The sequence below is a fragment of the Centroberyx gerrardi genome, chromosome 9 (assembly GCF_048128805.1).
Source record: "Centroberyx gerrardi isolate f3 chromosome 9, fCenGer3.hap1.cur.20231027, whole genome shotgun sequence".
In the NCBI taxonomy this organism is placed as follows: Eukaryota; Metazoa; Chordata; class Actinopteri; order Beryciformes; family Berycidae; genus Centroberyx; species Centroberyx gerrardi.
The window spans coordinates 6419916-6439551 of NC_136005.1; the positions used below are offsets into that span (position 1 = coordinate 6419916).

The 19636-nt window shown below is 41.9% G+C and overlaps 2 protein-coding genes across 2 annotated transcripts in view; one reads left to right on the forward strand and one right to left on the reverse strand.

Annotated features, from left to right (window-relative positions):
• Window positions 1-7841, reverse strand: part of rnf13 (ring finger protein 13) — a 50493-nt gene extending 42652 nt beyond the window's left edge. Inside the window, exons 1-3 of the mRNA XM_071908068.2 lie at window positions 7668-7841; window positions 3301-3557; window positions 2678-2758 (exon numbers count right to left, since the gene is read on the reverse strand). Of these exons, the coding sequence (XP_071764169.1) occupies window positions 2678-2758; window positions 3301-3414 (195 nt within the window). The 5' untranslated portion in view covers window positions 3415-3557; window positions 7668-7841. The remainder of the gene's footprint in view (window positions 1-2677; window positions 2759-3300; window positions 3558-7667) is intronic.
• Window positions 7842-10709: 2868 nt separating this feature from the next.
• Window positions 10710-17449, forward strand: LOC139918644 (protein ANKUB1-like). The gene is made up of 6 exons (XM_071908062.2): window positions 10710-10799; window positions 11241-11384; window positions 14508-14724; window positions 15124-15238; window positions 15485-16420; window positions 17368-17449. The coding sequence occupies exons 1-6, from the start codon at window positions 10710-10712 to the stop codon at window positions 17447-17449; spliced, it is 1584 nt and encodes a 527-aa protein (XP_071764163.2).
• Window positions 17450-19636: the final 2187 nt, after the last annotated feature.

Consider the following 19636-nt stretch of genomic DNA (forward strand, 5'->3'; position numbering starts at 1 on the left):
TTTGTGATTTAGGCTGACAACATGAGCGCATTTTCACATAAAAATCTTGCTTAGTGCAGCTGTAAATCACAGCAGCTGTTTGAAAAATGTCCCTGCCAGCTTCACCCCAGACAAACGCAGACGTGGGCGGGGTAAGGAAAGGTTCGTTTAAAGTGGAAGGATTGAGTTTAGCCCTTAGGGACTGGGGCAGCACGTCTGCACGGCACATGGCCTCGCTGCCCTGGCCAGACACTGGCAGCCGACGCAGAAGACTGGGTGAAAAAAGCCTGGGCTGCGGTCCAGATGGAGAGAAAGGGAAGGGAAAAAAAGAAGAGAGGCGGGGAGGGGAGAGAGAAAAGAAGACAGAGAAAGCAGCAGGGGACGCAGAGATGGAAAAAGGGAATAGGAGATTAGATGAGAATATGAGAAAGGGAGAGAGGGGGTGACGGAGAGAATAAGCCATTGCTCAGCTTTCATAACCCAGAGTCTTATATAAGATGAATGTGCGCACACACACACACACACACACACACACAGAGCAACTTGACCGTGTGTGCCATGACCCCTGCTCTTTGCCAGGACTGAGGTGACGCATTAGTCCCCAGAAAACAACAACCTACCCTTTAGCATGACCCATACCAACACAGACGCAAACACACACATGTAATACAGACATACAATCACACACACACACACACACACACACACACACGTTCGGCTCACTATACTAAGGAGGACCTTCAATTGACGACATTCATTCCCCGACCGTAAACTACCTCATTGAAAAAGTGAGGATCTGCCACCCTCGCTTAAAAAAAATGTTCTCAAAAACTCAAACTAGTTCTCACAAGAAGACTAGTTCTCCCAAGAAGAGGAGTACAAGAACACACACACACACACACTCACACACACACACAGAGAACATTTTGTTCGCCACAGCAGGTGGCAGCAGCAGTAGCATCAGTGCCGCTGACATCCTGCTGGCTGAAGGTGATTGAACGCTGAATGTGTGCAGTTTCATCCCAAAACGAGACATCTACCTTTTGATAAATGGGACACCCTCTTACAAAATACAATGATAGCTGAAAATAAAAGATAGTAGGCAACTTAAATCTTTGGGTGATAATACGATTTTTACAGATTGGATCCTGCATAATTTAGAGATTGTGAATGATAAACTTCTCTAGTGAATTTTGTTTCCATAGAGGATACATGGCGTACATAGCAAATTAAATCTGATGCCAGTTCCTGTAACTCTGGCTAAGCATGATGGACTTGTCTGCACTCTTTGCCATGATTTATCTTCTATGGTGTTCATACCAGTTATCAACACATGAAGATATACTGTAGCTGAATATGTGCACCTCTTTATACCCATAAAACCTGGTGTTTTGGGGTCGTTTCCTGTAATTGGTTCCGTTTATTTTCTCATTCCTATCAAACCGCACCGCAGTTCACTTGGAAGAGGACCGAGACTTGGCACTTTCAGGAAACATGCCCTAATTGTGCCTGTAAGGCCTGTGAACCGTACTGGCCCTCTGGTCTCAGCTCGCCCTCCTGCCAACTGGTCTAACCTGTTAAATTATAATACAGGCCGGTCACATAACGCTTGGAGAGGAGTCACCAGTGTTTATGTGGGACACGCCACCATGTTGGAGGAGTGACAACAAAATGAAAGATGGTAAGATTATAGCTTCTTCCCCCACTGATCTTTTTTCTCACGTTGTATAATAGAATTCAGACGACCTACCGCCGCACAGAAAGTAGGCCATGTAGCAACTGATAATGTGACAACGGCCACAAGGTTTATGGGAAATGTGGTCATAATTTTGAGAAACACTAGGACTAACGTCACCATTCACGACAGACAGAGGCTATCAATCGTCTCGACCATGGTCTCAGTTGTTTAGGGTAAAGGTATCACAACTAATTTGAGGACACACTGATGCTTAAAAACACTACACACTGCATGTTTAACTGCAAACTTCAACTTCAGAAAGTACTTGACCCAACACACACACACACACACACACGTACACAAACACACAGTACAATACACCAAAGTATTTTGCTAGCCACTAGCTTGTGTGTGCCAAAAGCCTTCACAGAACAACAAGCAGGCTCTTGACTGGGGGGAGCGCCACAATGGCCAGCTTAGATAGCAGACATGAATCATCCCCACTGTTTGTGAGCTGTGTGGGTCAACCAGGGGGTGGAGGGAGGGGGGCGGGGGGGGGGGGGGGGGGGTACAGAAACCTGACAACACTGGGACGGATTACAAAGCCTCAGTGGTCAGAAAACCCAGCACAGAGCAGCAATGTTGGGGAATAGTTTCACTAAATTCAGCTAAATTATTATTTTGAGGCTTTTTGCTATAAGAGAATAAGAATTGCAGTTTTTCATCCTTTCACCTATTAAATGATAACTGTGTGAGAAAACTCTTTGACATTTCAAAACTACACCTACTTTTAGTTCAATATTTATTTTTTCGTTTCTTAATTCATACTCATTTCCACAACCCTCTTAGCCCGCTCTCACGCTCTTGTTTTCATGGTTACTCTTTAACTCAACGGAGCTGTAAAGTGGACACGTGTCGGTAAACAGTCAAAGCAGATATCGCATTTGTAATGATTTGTAGGGACTTGTCATTAAGGCTGCTAGTTAGTCTGTGAATGACTTCTGACCTCTCCGCACTCACCTTCAGTCCATCACTGGGCAGCCGGTAGCCGAACCGTGCAGGCAGGTCATCGAAGTACCCTGTTTTGTTGTCGAAGGAGTACTGAAAGATGGGAAATAAATAAAATTGTGTTACTTTCCATTTAGGATTTTTTTTTTTATGTGGGTGACTGGATGATTGACTCAAGATAGATGGACAGAGACTTAATTATCCAGGTGGGAAAATCAATTGTCACAGCAACAAAACAAACTTGAAACAATAAAAAACATAAGAAAACACTAGAGTGAAGCTAATAAAAAACACAAGGGATAAAAAAACACTATACTTGTCCCACTGTACAGTCAGATGACCAATTAACTTACCAACATAGACACAAAATCCACATTCCTGAATCCAGAAGTACTGACTGTTTCTTTCTTTTTCATTTTTTTAATAGATTTGCAAAAGATTCTAAAAACATGTTTTCACTTGACATTTGTGGGCTATTTTGTATATTGTTGACAGAAAAATCTCAATTTAATCCATTTTAAGTCGGCTGATTACTTTTTGAAAGCACTGTATGTATGTAAATATATATAATTAGTCATATTGTTTTATTATTATCGTTAGGAATGTCTTTATATGTGTGTGTATGAATTACTCACGGCGGCGATGTCGGCCTCCACCGGCAGCAGGTTGAGGAAGGCGAAGAGCTGCACGGTGAAGATGGTGTAGATTTGCGTGGCCGACAGCATCAGCATGCCCAGGGACAGCAGCATCTTGGCATCACGTTACGATGCTCAGCCGCTATGCCACACACACTCACACACACACTCTCTCACACACGACCACACACACACACACACACACACACCGGCCCGCAGAGAGACCCCTGTACACCGCCTGCCTGCTGCCGTCACACCTACAGGAGACACATATATTACACAAACATTATGTACACCAGTGTTCCTCAAGTAAAAGCAGATTTACACTGATGAAATAGCATTAAAATATGAAGTCTTGAATTGAAACTATAAATTTCCCTCAAGTTTAAATTCTCAAGGAGCTGTCAAGAAGTTTAGGTGGACTGGGATTCGGTTCAAGACGCGGTGGAGTGTTCGACACGGCTGCCATGTTTTCAGCTGTTTGACTCGGTTGAATTTTGCGCTGACTGCTGCAGTCCGCTGTCAAGAGCCAGACGGCACCTCCGTCTACTCCAATCCTCCTTCTTCTTCTTCTTCTTCTTCTTCTTTTAACTATTCCAATCCACATGTTTACGCCCTCTGGAGTTTACTTTGAATGTTTACTGAATTCAATTTTCTGCAACGGTGTCAAAGTAGAATTGAAATTCCAGTTATCATGACAACACTAGTGTGCACCGTACATCTTGTGTGTGTCGAGAGAGAGAGAGAGAGAGAGAGAGAGAGAGAGGCCTGCACTCAGACATCAACGGAGAAAGAAACTGCCTTCGACGCCTGCCCACGCTTTCTTTTCATTGTTCATGGGCCCTATTTGATGTAGACTACCTGTGAAGTGCTGTGGGATGTACAGTATATATATAAAGACATACATATCTTGGACTGAGTACCAGAACATTCTCTCCTGGATTCTTTTTCACTCACTCTTCCTACTTTCTCAGTAAAAAGGGGAAAACTTGCTAGGAGCGGAATGCACACTCCTTTGGGAAATGAAAAAGGATAAGGAAAGAGCAGGAGTGAGTGATGGTTTGTCCCTTCGCTAACCATTTACATTAGGCTGCTCCCCCGGCCCATCATGAAGCCTGTCTGGCTGCTACATGATCCGCCGGCTCCAGAGAGGCTGCATGTTCACAGTATGTGTTCTGCTTCATCGCCAGCCAACAGCTTTGTACAGACTGAAGTGGGCTGCAGGCCGAACGTCACGTCACACAAAGGTCTTCAGATGTAAGGGGAGCATGTGATGAGGTCAAGGGGAAACCAGGAGCTATAGGCTTGCTTGGCTCTAGGTTAAGCCTGCTGATCATTAAGCTATGTCGTCAAGCTGCAAGGTAAGGAAATGGTGTTTGAGGTTGAGATGAGCTTGTTTTGTCATGTGTGTTGGTAGGAAGTGGTTTCCAAATCCATATTTTATGTGTCAAAAGGCTATATGTTCTGCTGAGGTTTTAGGCTACAAGCCAGCCTTATGCGAGATAGCCGAGCCCAAATCTTATTAAGCTAATATTTCCATTATGGAATGCAGCAATACAGTCCGCAGCCTCGCGTAAAGGGACAAAGCCAGCATTATTCGGACAAGAATGATAGAAGTCGGAAAAACAAAATCAGGTGATGTGATGTCTTTGCTTACGTTCAAGCTGAGGCGCCTAATATATATGTGCGGTGTGTGTAGAACAGGTCACTACGACGGTCTCTTGGGTGGAATTAAATTAAGCCTTCTGCCATTTCTCACAATTTTTCTTTAACTGTTTTACCTCTTGATACGCATGCTGCGGTTGTGAGAAGACAGAACGACGGGATGACCCAGTTCTAGTGCAGATCTGTACATGTGCTTTGCATTCTAATGTCCTTTTCTTCTCTTTCATGGGGAAAATGAGCATAAGACTGGAATATAAACCCAAATATAACCATGGAGGGTGGGGGTCGGGTGGGGTGGGGGGGGGGGTCTGGGCCTGATCATCTGAGAGGCAAACCAAGATCACCAGTCTTTTTCAAGGTTATTAGTGACTATGAATTTCAGTGGGTCTGACATCTCATGAATCTAAACTATTCTATCTACCAATTAAATTTTACTTCTATTATTGGATTTACATCTGCTTCATCTGTCCTCTAGCAAGGAAAGCACCAGGGCAAGGAAACGGAGTATTTTGTCATTATACATTATACATACATTGATTTTCAAGATGTTTGGATACCTGGGTCATTCCTCTGTCTCAGATTGTTCTGAAAGGATATTCTATTCTATAGTTAGAAATGGATAAGGTTAGCAGTCCTCTAACATTATTCTGTAGAAAGACAATTTGATTAATGAGAAATTAAACTGACTTCACCCAAATTGGACAATTTAATCTGGTAGTATTTATATAGTATTGTGTAAATATAACACCCAACATCCGATTTGTACCAAATATCTTCCTAATGATTAAAACATGAGGAATCTGCGTCAATGGTCAAAACCCACCCACAGACCCCCCCCAAAACTGCACCAATCCCGCTCCAACGACCGCTGTACAATATCAGTTCTCAGTGTTTGACAAGTAGTATGAAGCTGGGCCTTGGGTGTATTGCTTCTTCATCAAATGCAATGCATTCTCAGTGAATATGGTGATGGTTATTAATGAGTCATTGAAGTTGTTCATCTTATATTCCATTATATATGTGATCTCTGACCACTAGATCTGATTTCTGACCCCTAGATGCCACTGTTCCTGCTGTACTGGCCCACCATTTAGGTTGCTTCAGGTCTAGTACAAATTTAGTATTATGGTTGAGATGATAGGATTGGTTGAGATTGAGGACAGGACAACTTCCCTGTCAGCATGTACCAATTAAGAGGTTAATTGGCCTCAGATGAGGTTGGGTACTACCCAGGTAGAGGGACTGGTTTAGGTATTTCAGCATTGTGGCTGAACATTTCTATTGGTTTACAATAAACTGTGTGGCTTATTCCCTTCCAAAAAAAAGTTGTGGACCAGACTGCGGATTCCCCCCCAAAAAACACTAAAACATTTGCTACTTTACCTATTTTACCAGCCAAAACTATTTTTGGAAGACAAAGGAACCTCCAAACTGTGGCTGGTAGAGTAGCAAGACTTTGACCACTGTAGCAAACATCTAAAAGCATTTGTCTCGTAGCTTATATGGATTTCCCACTCTGATGTTACTGCCAACCACTTTAAGTTCCACGTTAGCAACCATCCAGAGGGTTTCACATCGAATATGCAAGTTCAAAGCACTGCTGTAGCCTTCTGCGCTCTCTCTCTATCTCTCTGTCATCACTGAGCAACGCCTCACATCTGCCTAAAAGGAGGGCTTGTTACATAACTCTCCATCCCTACTGTCCTACTAATGCCACTGCAGCCCTATCCCACAACACAAGCCTTAAGAGACTGAGCTCCTCTAATATAGCATGGTTGCATTGTAAGGGGCGTAGCCTAATTTCTCGGTCAGATCAAAAAATAGCTCTGAACTGCAAACTTCTTTCACTGGAGGACCCGGTACGTCTGCCTTCTTCAAGTGTAAGGAACCAGCCTATGAGTTGCAAAATCATCAGAGGATTTGGAGAGGTGTTTATCAGTGTGTTCCCCTGAAAAGATAACATCCATGAGGTCTTCAAGACACGCCCTGTCCAGGTTTAATGCTACAGTCATGATGATTTTTTAAAATGTACCCAGGAAGGAATTGCATTATTTACGTACCGACTCGTAAAAACCTAACAGAGTCATCATCATGTGCCATTACAGGTGTGTAGTGTGGAAGGTTGATACTAACTGACCCAGCCCTAGACATCACATTGAAAATGGGGACAGGGGGTTTCTTTATAATAGGAATATAATGTGCACTAAAGGGGAAGTGAAAGCAACATCACTCATGACAGCTACACTAAGATGCTGACTAACTTATCCTATGACTACCAATTACTGGCATGAGTCACATATAAAAGAAAATTACAGTATGAGCTAATAGGTTAACTATCCATTGTGATTAGAGGCTAAGACAAAAGATAAAATGGCAAACGACAAAATAGGTTTCTCCACGTTACACTCAGTTACCATGACTCTGAAAATGGAAAAAAAAAATCGTTAAATCTAAGTAGGTTACGTGACAAACGTAGCCTAGTTAGTTAGATGCCCACAAATCTAGCAGACAGCATTGATGTCAATTAATTTGAGATACACTTTGATGGTTATCAACTAGAAAATGCTTCTGTATGCCATACCTTTGTAGATCTGTCGTCTGGTATGGACACCCTGAGGTGGGTAGCTTCAGAAACGGAGCGTCCTGTACCCAAGTTAGCATGATGCTAGGCTAACTAGCTGCTTTCATCGTGGATTTCTTACCTTAAAATGTGTCAGAAGTTTTGTCTTGACTGGGAATTTAGCTACTGGCATGGACATCACTCTCGTTCACTGTGTGTGTGACGGGATGTGTGCAACGGCGAAGATTTGGGAGGACTTCATTCCGTTTGGACGGCGGTTCAGTGCGACAGAGTGTCAACATTAATCCTCTCGCTAGCTTCTTCTTCATGTGAGAGCGCAAACTTCCGCCACCTGCACGCGCCCCCCGAGTCAAGCGCTTTGCTTCTGATTGGACGGGCTGCGAGTCAATCATCCTATTCCGGAAGTGGTTCCAGACGTAAACATATCCACGTGATGGTACAAACAACCATTTACTGCCTTTTACAGTCACATGAACTCCCTCGACTGATCAGCTAGCCTATATTTACACCTTTGTTACAGCTGCGCTGGATCACTTGTTAGGTTACCAGCAGTAGGGGAGAATAATAAGGAAATAGATATGTTTTAAATGGAAAAAAGAATATAGTTAATTTCAAAAAAAGGTTTTGAGAACACTTTTTAATCTCTAGCGCCCTCCATAGTGAATTTGAAGCCTCCTCTTTTCTTTAAGGGAGCTATATTTATAAAGAAATAACCCAATAAGAAAAATACCTAGAAATTAATGATTATATTATTAATATCTATTGATGCTTTGTGTGACCAACATTCAAGGTTGTGATCCACACACACCAGTTATGTTATTTCTTTCCCCTTTTATTATACAATATCCATATCTATATCCACATTCAAATTCCATTTAGTTGTGTTCAGATTTGTCAAATTCAGAAAACACAAAGAGCAGAAATGAGCACAAACCCACAAGAGATCATGAACAGTTAAAAGATCTTGAGAAACTAAGTCGCTGTTTGCTCCCAGCCAACACTCACACAGAAACCCCGGGACGGCTGAGGCCTTTAGAAGGTCAAATGCAAATTAGCAGTCCACTGTAAAACTTTATAGCAGAACTGTAAAAGTCTATCAATAACGTCTTAAACGACTGTGACGTTCCCTCGCCACAATAGGGGATCAGTGGTTCTAGGCCTTTCTGTAGCTCAGTGATCTGTCTAACGCTGCCAGGGGGTTAGATAAACTAAACTGGTTAAAAGCTCTACCGAATAGTATATTTAAGTTTTTAGGTTTTGTTTTTGTTTTTTTTTGTTTTTTGTACTCCATTGTATATGAATTTATAATGCAAACTTTTATCTTGTCATCGTCTTTGCAAAAATGTTCCATGTAATTTCAATATATATGAGGGTAATGTAGAATAGAATAGAATCATAAATTACCTTTCATACAAGAGTGTAACTCAAAGTGCCTAGAGCCAGCAAACACACTATAGAATAGAATAGAATAGAAACTTTATAGTCCACTGATGAAAACACCAGGATTAGCTTAATTTCCCGCTGTATCCAGCCATATTATGTACTAATGCTGAGATACCTTGAATCAAAACATCTGCCAAATATGTACAGTACTCATATTATAATTTATTCTATTTATAATGTAATAGATAATATGAAGCAAACAAAGCAGACAGTTGCAGTATTTCAGTTCAGACTCAAGACCCTTTTATTCAGCGCAGCCTACAGCCTGCCTACCATTGTCTTATTCTCCTGGAGACTGCCCACACACACACACACACACACACACACACACACACACACACAGGCCTGTATGTAACATGTAGTTTATGACACACTTGCTCTGTCTCTTGCTGTTTTTGTCACTAAAGAGAAATGTAGGAAGCACTCTTTAGATAAAATTGAATTGACTTGATAGAACTGATTGATGATATTATGATCAATCAGCTCTGCCTGGTTTGCTTTTCCTCTGCCTCTGAATCTTTATCTCAGGCTTTAGATAAAACCTTGTATCTAATCACTGAATGGGGGATGATGATAGTTTAAACAGGCAATAGTTTCAACTGTCAATAAAACTTCAATCTTTTGTATAGAAGTGCTGCCCTATAAACAAAATCTTCAACCGAATCAGTCATGCTAATTTACAGTATAACAGCACTCCTTCTTGTGTGATGTTGCTTAAACAAGTATTATAATGTCACCTGAACTTTATGACTGAGATTGCAGACACGTGAGCTACAGTCCTATTGCTGCTGTAAAAAAAAAAAAGAGGCTGTTCAGGTGTACAGATGATATAAAACTCAGTGACATTCAGGTATTGTGACTCTATCAGTGGCAGCTGTCATGTTTGACACAGTTTCAATTCAGTCCCTCTCTCCCCTCTTCCCAATATAAGAAAGTGTTTCCTTGTTGTATTTACTATCTGTATCGTCTTGTATTCTTGTTTTTTTTTTATGTAGCTGTCACTTGCTGTAAGCTGAATTACCTGTCAGAGACAACAAAGTCTTGAACTTGAACTTGAAAAAAGGAGATAAACATCATATGGGTCGTCTAAAAAAACAAACCCCTGCATGCGGCCTTCTCTGTTGTTCACTGTATATCCACGACAGAGAGAAAGAGAGACAGTGCAGAACAGTAAACTTGGTTTGCCCTTTGCATTTAATTCAAAAGCATTTTGCTGTTGTCACGTGAAAAGGTTTATCTGTTCCTCTGTGGGTTGAGAAAACTCTCCGACCTCTTGGGCTGATGAAACACTTTCAAAACTCAGTGGAAAAACTCCAAAATGAATTGTCACCAACCTAAAAACAAGGCTGTTTTTCTTAGTTTCTGAAAAGTTGACATTTTGGACACACAAGATTTAGACCCAACAGTTAAAAGCACTTACTAAATAATTTTGACTAGACTTGATGTCAAAGCTTCATCTTATCTTGACTTGACTTGGTCACACCTCCTCCTTTTGCAGAAGATTGTCCCCTTCCCAGACCCCACCCACCCACACACACACACACACACACACACACACACACACCCAGAGATGCCCTCCTACTCCTGTCCCCCTCCCTGCCCTCCCTACAGTGACTCTGCCTCTGACAAACACCCCACACACACTCCTCTGTCCTGTCAGAGTGTCACAGAGGGGCAGAGGAGCCGGACAGCCGGACGGACGGACGGATGCTTCCTCACCATGAGGGTCTTCATCTGCTTCGAGGGCTCCTGGGAGCCTTTTGACGTCCCTCCAGATCAGACTGTGGGGGCCATGAAGCAGATGGTGAAGGTAATAAAAGCTGCAGCCGGGGCCCCAGTGCCTTTCACTTCACTGTTATGGACTGATGACTAGTTTTGACAAAACAGGATTCCTTCCCTTGACTGTTTTTTGAAATTCTCCATGGTAATTTGAAATGATTGCTAGAGAGAAAGGGGGATTGTCAGATTGATTTATCAAGTATTTGGGAAAATGTTGCTTGTTTTGAGTGCAGGACTATGCTGGAAATTGTGTATTTGTGTGTGTGCAGGTCTGTGTTTGTGTGTGCATGCATTGGAAGCAGCCTTGACACAACACTTTTCCTTATATGACAAGGAAAAGCAAAATCTCTCTCTCAGTCAGTCTTTCTCCATCTTAAGTGCAGCTAAGAGATATTGCATTGATGTTTTGTGTCTTGCTCAGTGATACACTCCATTATGTGTCCCTTCATTTCCAATCCTGCCCTTTCTTTAGGATTACTTCCATGTGCAACTGTCAGACGACAAGCAGGTCCATCACTGTCTGGAGCTGAGCTACGCCGGTGCAGCGCTGCAGGACGGCTGGGCGCTGTGCGACGTGGGCATCGCCCCTGGCAGTGCCATCCCATGCCTCATAAAGGTATCAAGCGTCACAGGGATTTAGAGATTTGAAGCTGTATTTGGATTTGCAATAAATTCAATCTACTTACAATGACGCAGGTTGAGAGAGGATACCGAAATGAGTCCTTGATTTATGCTGCAGAAGCTATTTTTAAAATTGCTTGCAAATAAAAGTGCTGTTTGGAATCAATGGTTTGGGTTAGGTTTAGTTTATTTGCACAAAAATGATAAAACACTAAAGTACAGTCTGTTTTAAACAGAAGGAAGCTAAGGAACTTTTTTTATGTGCAAAAATTATAAAATCCTGATTGCTATGGCTACCCATTTTTTTCAGTAGTGCTATGTCATCGCAAGGCTTTCTAACTTTTGCACGCAAAAGGGTGACTTTGTTTAATTCTGTATAAAACTACTTAAAAGACTATTTTATTTTGGTTAATTTCTATTTTTCAAAAGGCTTAACTGTGACTGTAAGCTACCATGCTTCATCATTACCTGAACCCTTCCCTGGAGTGTGTATTAACCATCAATATTTGGAGTTAGTGAGTGACATCACTACATAAACCAAAACAACCAGTGCAGCTGGTTGATTGGTCAGGACTTCATATGAGAATATAAGTAGAGCAAATCATACATACTTTCATTCAAAAATGCTTTTTATCTATTTTGGGGGAAATATGTGATGCTCAATATTTTAAAAACAAAGATTAGTACATTGTCTAAAATGTAAAGGGCTCAAAATAGCTAATAATGTTTAATTGTTGACTTAGTATTGAATTGTAGAACTGTCTACACTGTACAGGGAGAGCTAATAGACTGCTATCTTTAGAGCTGTTACAGACTTATCTTGTTATTTTTTTTGTGACATCCTAACCCCAAGGAGAAAATATCATTTTTGCTTGTACCCGCCTCCAGGGAGGTCAAAGGTCAGCTACAGAAATAAGCTCACAGGGATTCAGTGTCTTGCTCAAGGACACTTCAGCAGGGCGGATGCTTGCTGTCACAGGAGCTTGCACCCGGGCCTTTCAGTTAAAGGACCTGCAGTCTCTCTACTCATTAAATTCACTTCAATAACACACTATCCCTCTCACTCTACGGCTGCTAAAATTAGAATCTTACTGCATACGAGATAGTTATGTGTCCTAAAAGTCAACTTTACATGAAACAGCCTGGGGGCAATTTGTTATCAAAGACTCCCTTATTGCAGTGAGATGAGTTCTTTAGCCTCTTCGGATGTGAGACTGGTGCACTGAGACGGGACAGCGTGTTCCCGTGTGAGAGGCAGCTTGTTGGGGAACGGCTTTATGACTGTCCGGGATCTTTAGTTTGTCCTGTTGACGACACACGCTGTAACTGTCAATCAAAGACAAAACAGACCCTGCTTTTACCATCGGGACACATTCCAGGCCCATCACCAGGCAACCTTGAATAAAAGTTGATAGTGGATGGGTGTGTGTGTGAGTGTATGTGTGTGTGTGTGTGTGTGTGTGTGTGTGTGTTCCTGTGCTGTCCTAATCATCATCTAACATCCTCTCATAAAAAACAATTGCCTTCTAGGGCTGTAGTCTTTGAGTCTGGTCTTGGTCTTGAATCCGGTCTCCAGACTTGTTTTGGTCTTGGACAATATTAGATGTTGCCTTGACTTTTTCCCTCCTATCTAAACCTTTTCAAAGATGTTTTTCTCCACCTGTTCCATCTTTGTTTATTTTCTCCCGCAGCACTTCAGTCAATTTTAGAGATTACACCTGTGTATGTAATGGTCCTCAAACGTCTATGCATTTATTACTCAAAATCATTTGTTGGATGTTGGATGTTGAAGGGTTTACATGCACACTGTTTATTGCCTGTTTTGTTCTTGGTCTTGAATTCGTAGTATTCCCCCATGATGTCAGCAATTCCTACTAATATGGTGCTTTACAATACAGTTTATTGGCTGTGGCTGCCATTTGATTATAATCACCTGTTAATTTATTACAATCACCTGTTATTTACCAAGATGGCTGTGTGGTGATGTAACAGAATACTATAAATAGGACTTGATTTGCCCTGGTCTCATTCTTGACTTGGTCTCGTCCCACTTTGCACCTGGTCTTGACTCAAATTCGACTGGACTTGGTCTTGGTCTCAGACTAGCTGGTCGGTAGCTGGTCGTCGGTCATATTTTTGACTTATTTTTGACTCTGACTGTTGCACTTCTTACTACTGGCTGCTTGTAATGTGGGTGATCCTAGAATTGAAGCTTATTCTACTGTTGCCCTCATTGCAACGTGCTCTTGGTAAGAGTTTAAGCAAAGCGCCTAAATGCAAATACATGTAAAATGTGTGTGTTTGAATGTATATGTGTCAGGGTGGGGTGGGTGCATGGGTGCACGCCCTCCTAATGTTCAGTTAACCCCACTTTGGTACAATCCATCTCTTCCCCGTCATCTACATTTCCCCCTTCATGACTGAAGTAGATTCAATAGGTGAAATCAATGCAGGATCATAGCTTTCACTTGGATTCATGCAGTCAGTCTACTTCATGGAAAACAGAGGTGATCTTGATGTTTTATTATCCCAATACAGACACTGACAGATGACCAGCGCAGACAGAGTCTAGATTGTTCTCAGCCAAAAAGTGAAGTGAATCTATTTGGAGTCTAGTCTTGCAGTATTCAAACTAAATAATATTAGGAGGCCCTTCATTTTAAATGATCATACATTACCTTAACCACAGAGTGGCAGCAAACTCCAAGCTGATTAGGTGATACCAATGATTTGGAAGAGGGGAATCCCCATACAGCACTTAACTGTAGAATGCAGAATCTAGGGATGTAAAATATTTAATGAATTCAATTTAATTTAAAGAATAGAATCTAAAAATAGAACATAGAATGCTGTATATAGCATGTATACAGCAAATAATAAACTATAACAAATGATGCAGTTCCTACGACCAAAGCACACAGATGCCAATAACCACGATATAGCACCCCTGTTCGTATGTTACTGCTTTAATACAACATTTACAACAATTTTATAATAATATTTAACATTAAACAAAGACAAAAGTTTTTGTTTTTAATTTAATAATTTTATTTTGGCCCTACACTAACAAAAAATGTGTTCCCCATTGCTATAAACACCCTTGAATCTACTTTTCCAGAATGTACAGAAGCCGGTGATGCATGTATTCAATGCCGTGACGAGAGAGACCTTACCCATCATGGGAAGTGTGTTTCTCCTGAGTGCGTCCGTGGCCAGACTGAAGACCATGGTGTCGCTGCAGTGTGGCCTCCCTGTCAGCAGCTTCAGACTGAGCACGCCCAGTGGAGTGACACTCTACGACTGCAACCAACTGCACGACTACGCCATCGAAGTGGGTATGGCCTGCTCTCTTTCTGTGCTGCTCCTCTGTGGTTGGTGTGTGTGTAGCTTCATAGTGAGTGTTGAGTAACAAACTCTTTCAATTCCTGCTTCAGGAATTTCAATAGTTTCAGAAGTGCACAAGAAAGTAGATGTCATATAATCTCATGGTTTCTAAATTACATTGTACTGTATGATACATGTCTGTCAAAGTTTAGCAGATTGGAGTTTTATTTTCTCAGAGCCAGAGCAGCTCTGGAGGCAGAAATAATCTCATTGGTTGAGTTAAACCTCAATGGGCGGAGCCAAGGAGTTTTTCTGAGTGTGAGTTAGCTAACAGACAAATTTGAATGGCAAAGAATGACAGAGCTGCTTTTCTCTTGAAATGAATCAGCAGTTCTTGTTTCTGAACCTAGGCACTACTCTCCGTTTGGACACGTGGGATGGGTGGGTGGAGTTCCTGCATGGCTGCTTCCTGGGTCACAGACTGACAGTCCAGAGCCACCTATCAGAGGAGAAGCCACTTATGAGGTCAGAAATGTTTTTTTTGCCTGAAATGGTTTGTTAGCTTTTCCATATTTAGTTCATGTGCAATCTTACAGTATACACAAAAGATGTTAAGCATTAAGCATGTTAACATAATATATTGTCATGCTGAGTGAACCCTCTAGTGTTCATTCTTTCATTCAGTTTCATTCTTTTCTTCTCAAAAGCACTTTAAGTAGTGCTTCAGTTACTGAATACATCATGTGAAACTTTCTTTTCCTACTGTTCCAGGTTTCAGCTGCGGGTGGCGCTCTACCTCGCAGCCTTCCTAGGCCACCTGGACCTGGCAGACTGGCTGCTGGAGAGAGGGGTGCATGCTGAGGAGCCTGTGGGGGTTCACCCGTACCGCCTGTGGTGCCACCAAACCGCCCACCCAGACGCCGGCAAGTGTCCCATCCACGTAGCCGCTGAGAACGGTCAACTCCTCATCCTCAAACTCTTCATCACCAAGAACCTTTTGGCCTTGGCCTGTTGGGACCCTGGAGGTCGGGACCCTTTGAGGATTGCCGTTCAGCATGGTCACAGGGAGTGTGTGCGCTACTTAGCCACCAAGCTGTGCTCAGTCGTATCCCTGCCAAATATTTCCCTGCCCATGCGTACCTACCTCCAGGTAAAGCGCTGGGTGAGGTTGGGGCAGAGGAGGGCGGGCTCCAGGCGATGCAGCAGGGCTCCGTTCAGATCCAGGGTGGGGGATACGGTGCTGGTGGACGGCTTCACCCAGCCAAAGATGACTTCCAAATCCAGGAGAGATGAGACCAAATCAAATAGAAGGATCAGAGCCAAAGCCTTGCGACCTTTACCCTCCATCAGCCGCTCACCTTGGGTATCCCATCTACCCTCCAAATCGCCATCCCAGCAGGCATCACTGCAACTGCCCAGCCTGTGTTCTGCGAACTCTGGCGACTCCAAAGAGACGTGGAAAAAGCGGAAACATGGTGGAAACAGCAGAGAGGATGGCTTACAGGGTGAAACCAAGCATGAGGACAGCAGCCAATGGAGGAGCAGAGTTCCACTCCCGCCCATCCCCAGAGAAACCAATCACAGGCCGCTGTTTGTCAATGCATCGCCAAACTCCTCCCATATTCTCACGTCCTCTCTGGAGTCCTTCTCTCGCCGCTGTGGCCGCACCCCCAGAGAAAACGCCATATACTGCTTGGCTATGGCCAGGTCTCTACACTCTATGTTCATGTTCAGTGCAAAATAAAAACACAGTCACTTTCTCATTTAATATTTCTGTCTCAAGTAAAACAAACAAGGAATATTGATGGAAATCCTAGTGGTGTGAGGTATTCACAGCAAAGGGAAGTTTAAGTTTAAGTAACATATCAAGGAGGCAAAATTAATTTGACTTGTCCTCACATTGTTCACTCCACACATAACAGCTTTTTTCTCTGCTATTCTATCCATTACTGTTATTTTATATTTGCTAGCATTCATTTCAAGTCATTTTATTTATAGGCGTATTCATTGCTTTTGCTAAGTATTTACTTTTACTTTTCTGAAAGTGAAGCACGTTTTACAAAAATGAAGTTAAAGGTCCTACATGTTGAATCTTAACATCAAGACATTTGGATAACTGCTGTAAACAAAGAGACCATCTCCGAGACCCTATTGAGAAGATCGGCATCCTCTACTCTGCATTTTGTATTGTGAGCCACCGGGTTGGGTTTGGAGGGAAATCTGCTGGATTGCTTTATGGCACAAAACAGGAAGTGGGCCCTGTTCTTCCAGAGCAAACGGAAATACAGCTTACAGAGTTCATCGCAATGGTATATGGTAGAAGGAGTGAAAGATCAATGGAAAAATCACTTCCAACCTGTTTATCCTATTTAGTAAAGTGAAAGAGAAAACAAATGCATAGAAACGCCAGAACAAGGAGGGGAACAAGTAGCAACATCCTCTTGGTGATAGGAAGCAACAGGGTTTATGGGAAATGTGGTCTTAATTTTGAGAAACACCAGCACTAACAATACCACTGGTGTAAAATAGAGGCTACCAATCGACTCAGCCATGGTCTCATTTGTTTACAGTAATTTGACAGTGACATATTGATGTTTAAAAATGCTACACATTGCAGCTTTAATTTATTGTGACTATGTTTCTCCTTGCTATAGCACCTTCACAGAGAGACCCTGGTTAAAGCAGCTGGACATCGCACGGACCCTGGTGAGGAAGAGTATCCAGACCGTGACCTGAAGACCCACAGAGTCTGAGCTGTAGATGATAACATCCAGCTCCATCAACCTGACCCATTTACTGCCTGAAACACTGTGGACAAAGAAGAATCCTTCAGAGTGACAACTGAGTGTTGTATCTCAGGCTTAGACTTACTTCAAAATGACACTCCTCATTATGTGTGGGCATCTCTCTCTCTCTTTATCTGTCTTTATAGATAGAGAGAGATAGGGTTAGACTTGGAGACATCAGAGACATCATAGACATTATAGACTTTATAGACATTATAGACATACAGTATATAGACGATATTGACCAGGTGTTGACTTAAGAAGCTTACACCATGTTTAGCATCTACCCAGTTATGGGCAACATTTTTATTTATTTTTTATTGTTTTAATGATTTAAATTAGGACATAAACGCATTTTTTCTTATTCAAGAAGGCAGTTTGACAGTGGTCAATTTAAGGACCTGCCTTGTAGCTGAAATGACTTGCCTTTGGTTTTAATTCAGGGCTAACAACAGTAACACACTGTATGTTTAAGAATGACTTGTTGTCAAAACTTTCTCAGACTTTTGTTCATTACAGTTGTGTTGGGAATTTGAGAAATACCTAACTGTATTATATCAATGATTAGGAGCAAAAAAAATAAATATAGGCCTCCTGTCTACAATTGTCTGACATGTTATTTTTGTCAAAAATGTCCAGGCAAAAGTGCAATTTTTTCCACCATCATCCACCTCTCCCTGAATCACATCCCCCTCTCTCCTATATCTTCCTCCTCTCCTTGCTCTAATGTGTGCTTGTCTAGAAGTAAAAACAAATCCTGTGTATCTTTCTCCTCGGCTTAATTCCTTTCATCACACATGTTCAGTCTTCAGTTACAGGAGCGTTTTGTTTCATCTATTGTCAGAGCGCTGTGGCTCTGACAATTGCAGTCTTGGTTGCTTGTAATGTTGGTGATTCTACTGATTTCTACTGCATCACTCACCTCGGGTCACTATGGGTAAGAGCATCAGCTAAATGCTAAAAATGTAAATATATGCATACAAAGTATTGATAACCAGAAAGCAGTAGAGCAGACTCTCGGTGATGGATTAGATACTGCAGGAATGAATGTTTTCAGAGGGTGTTGAAAAGGTTAAACAATGTTCTCCTCTCCTGCAATAATTTCCGCTGAAGTGCCCTTGAGCAAAGCAACGGGGTGGTGGTAGCCTAAAGATGAGAGAAGCACGCTTGTGGCAGGAAGGTTGCCGGTTTGAATCCCTGGTGGGGAAAGTGAACAAGTAGCCTAATAATCTTCCCTCCTGCAAAAACCACCATCAGGCTGCATACATACTTTCTCTAATGTGTCCCTTCTTCCTTCATACATGTTCTCTAGATGTTAATATCAAATTAGGTTAGGCTATGTTACAACTATCATGTTATCTACTGTAGAATTGAACTTGTGCAAAATATTGCCCTTAAGGCGAGGCTCATCACGAGACATGACCTTTATCTCTTTATCTCCACAGGAAGTATTTCTAGCCTAAAGGCACAGGCCAAAGGTTGATACAAGTTCAAGTGCAACTAACGCCTAACCTGACTCATCAAAGATAAGTGTCTCATTCAGTTTCATGCTGTCTTCAAGTGCTGTCGGAAATATAAATAATAGCTAAAGTGAGAATTTTCTATAATTCTCGAGTTGTGGAGATATGACGTTTAGAGGATGGAGAGCATGTTAGACATTTCAACAGCTGATGGTAAAAGTGATGACTTCTATCATTTTGTTATTGTTTGGCATTAGGCTATATATAAAAAATAGTATTCTTGTGCGTTTCTATTTCCACTCTTTGTTGAACTTTTTGTTGTCATACATAGGCCTATCTGTTTTAAATAATTGAATTAAAACATTAATTACATGCCTGACTCACATTTTCTCTTCATTCTGCCTATTTTCTAAAGATTTTCTAAAAATGTCTAAAGTAAAACAACATCCACTAAAAAAAACGACTTCTGTTACAGGATCTACACTCTTATTACTTCTCACCAAAAACACTTGAATGGGCAACAATTCGTGTTCTTCCGAGCTCAGAAAGCACATGAAGGCAGCATTTGCCTCATCAAGCATGGCGACGCTTTCAGGTCGATATGAAAACGCGTTTCACATCTCGCGATGCTTTGAACGCAGTACATTCTGCCGCTGCTGCCGCCGCCTTGCTTTACC

Coding starts and splice junctions, on each gene's coding strand:
- LOC139918644 (XM_071908062.2), top strand. CDS start 10,710: ATGAGGGTCTTCATCTGCTTCGAGGGCTCCTGGGAGCCTTTTGACGTC. Junction 14,725..15,123: donor CGACTACGCCATCGAAGTGG/GTATGGCCTGCT, acceptor TTCTGAACCTAG/GCACTACTCTCCGTTTGGAC. Junction 15,239..15,484: donor GAGGAGAAGCCACTTATGAG/GTCAGAAATGTT, acceptor CTACTGTTCCAG/GTTTCAGCTGCGGGTGGCGC.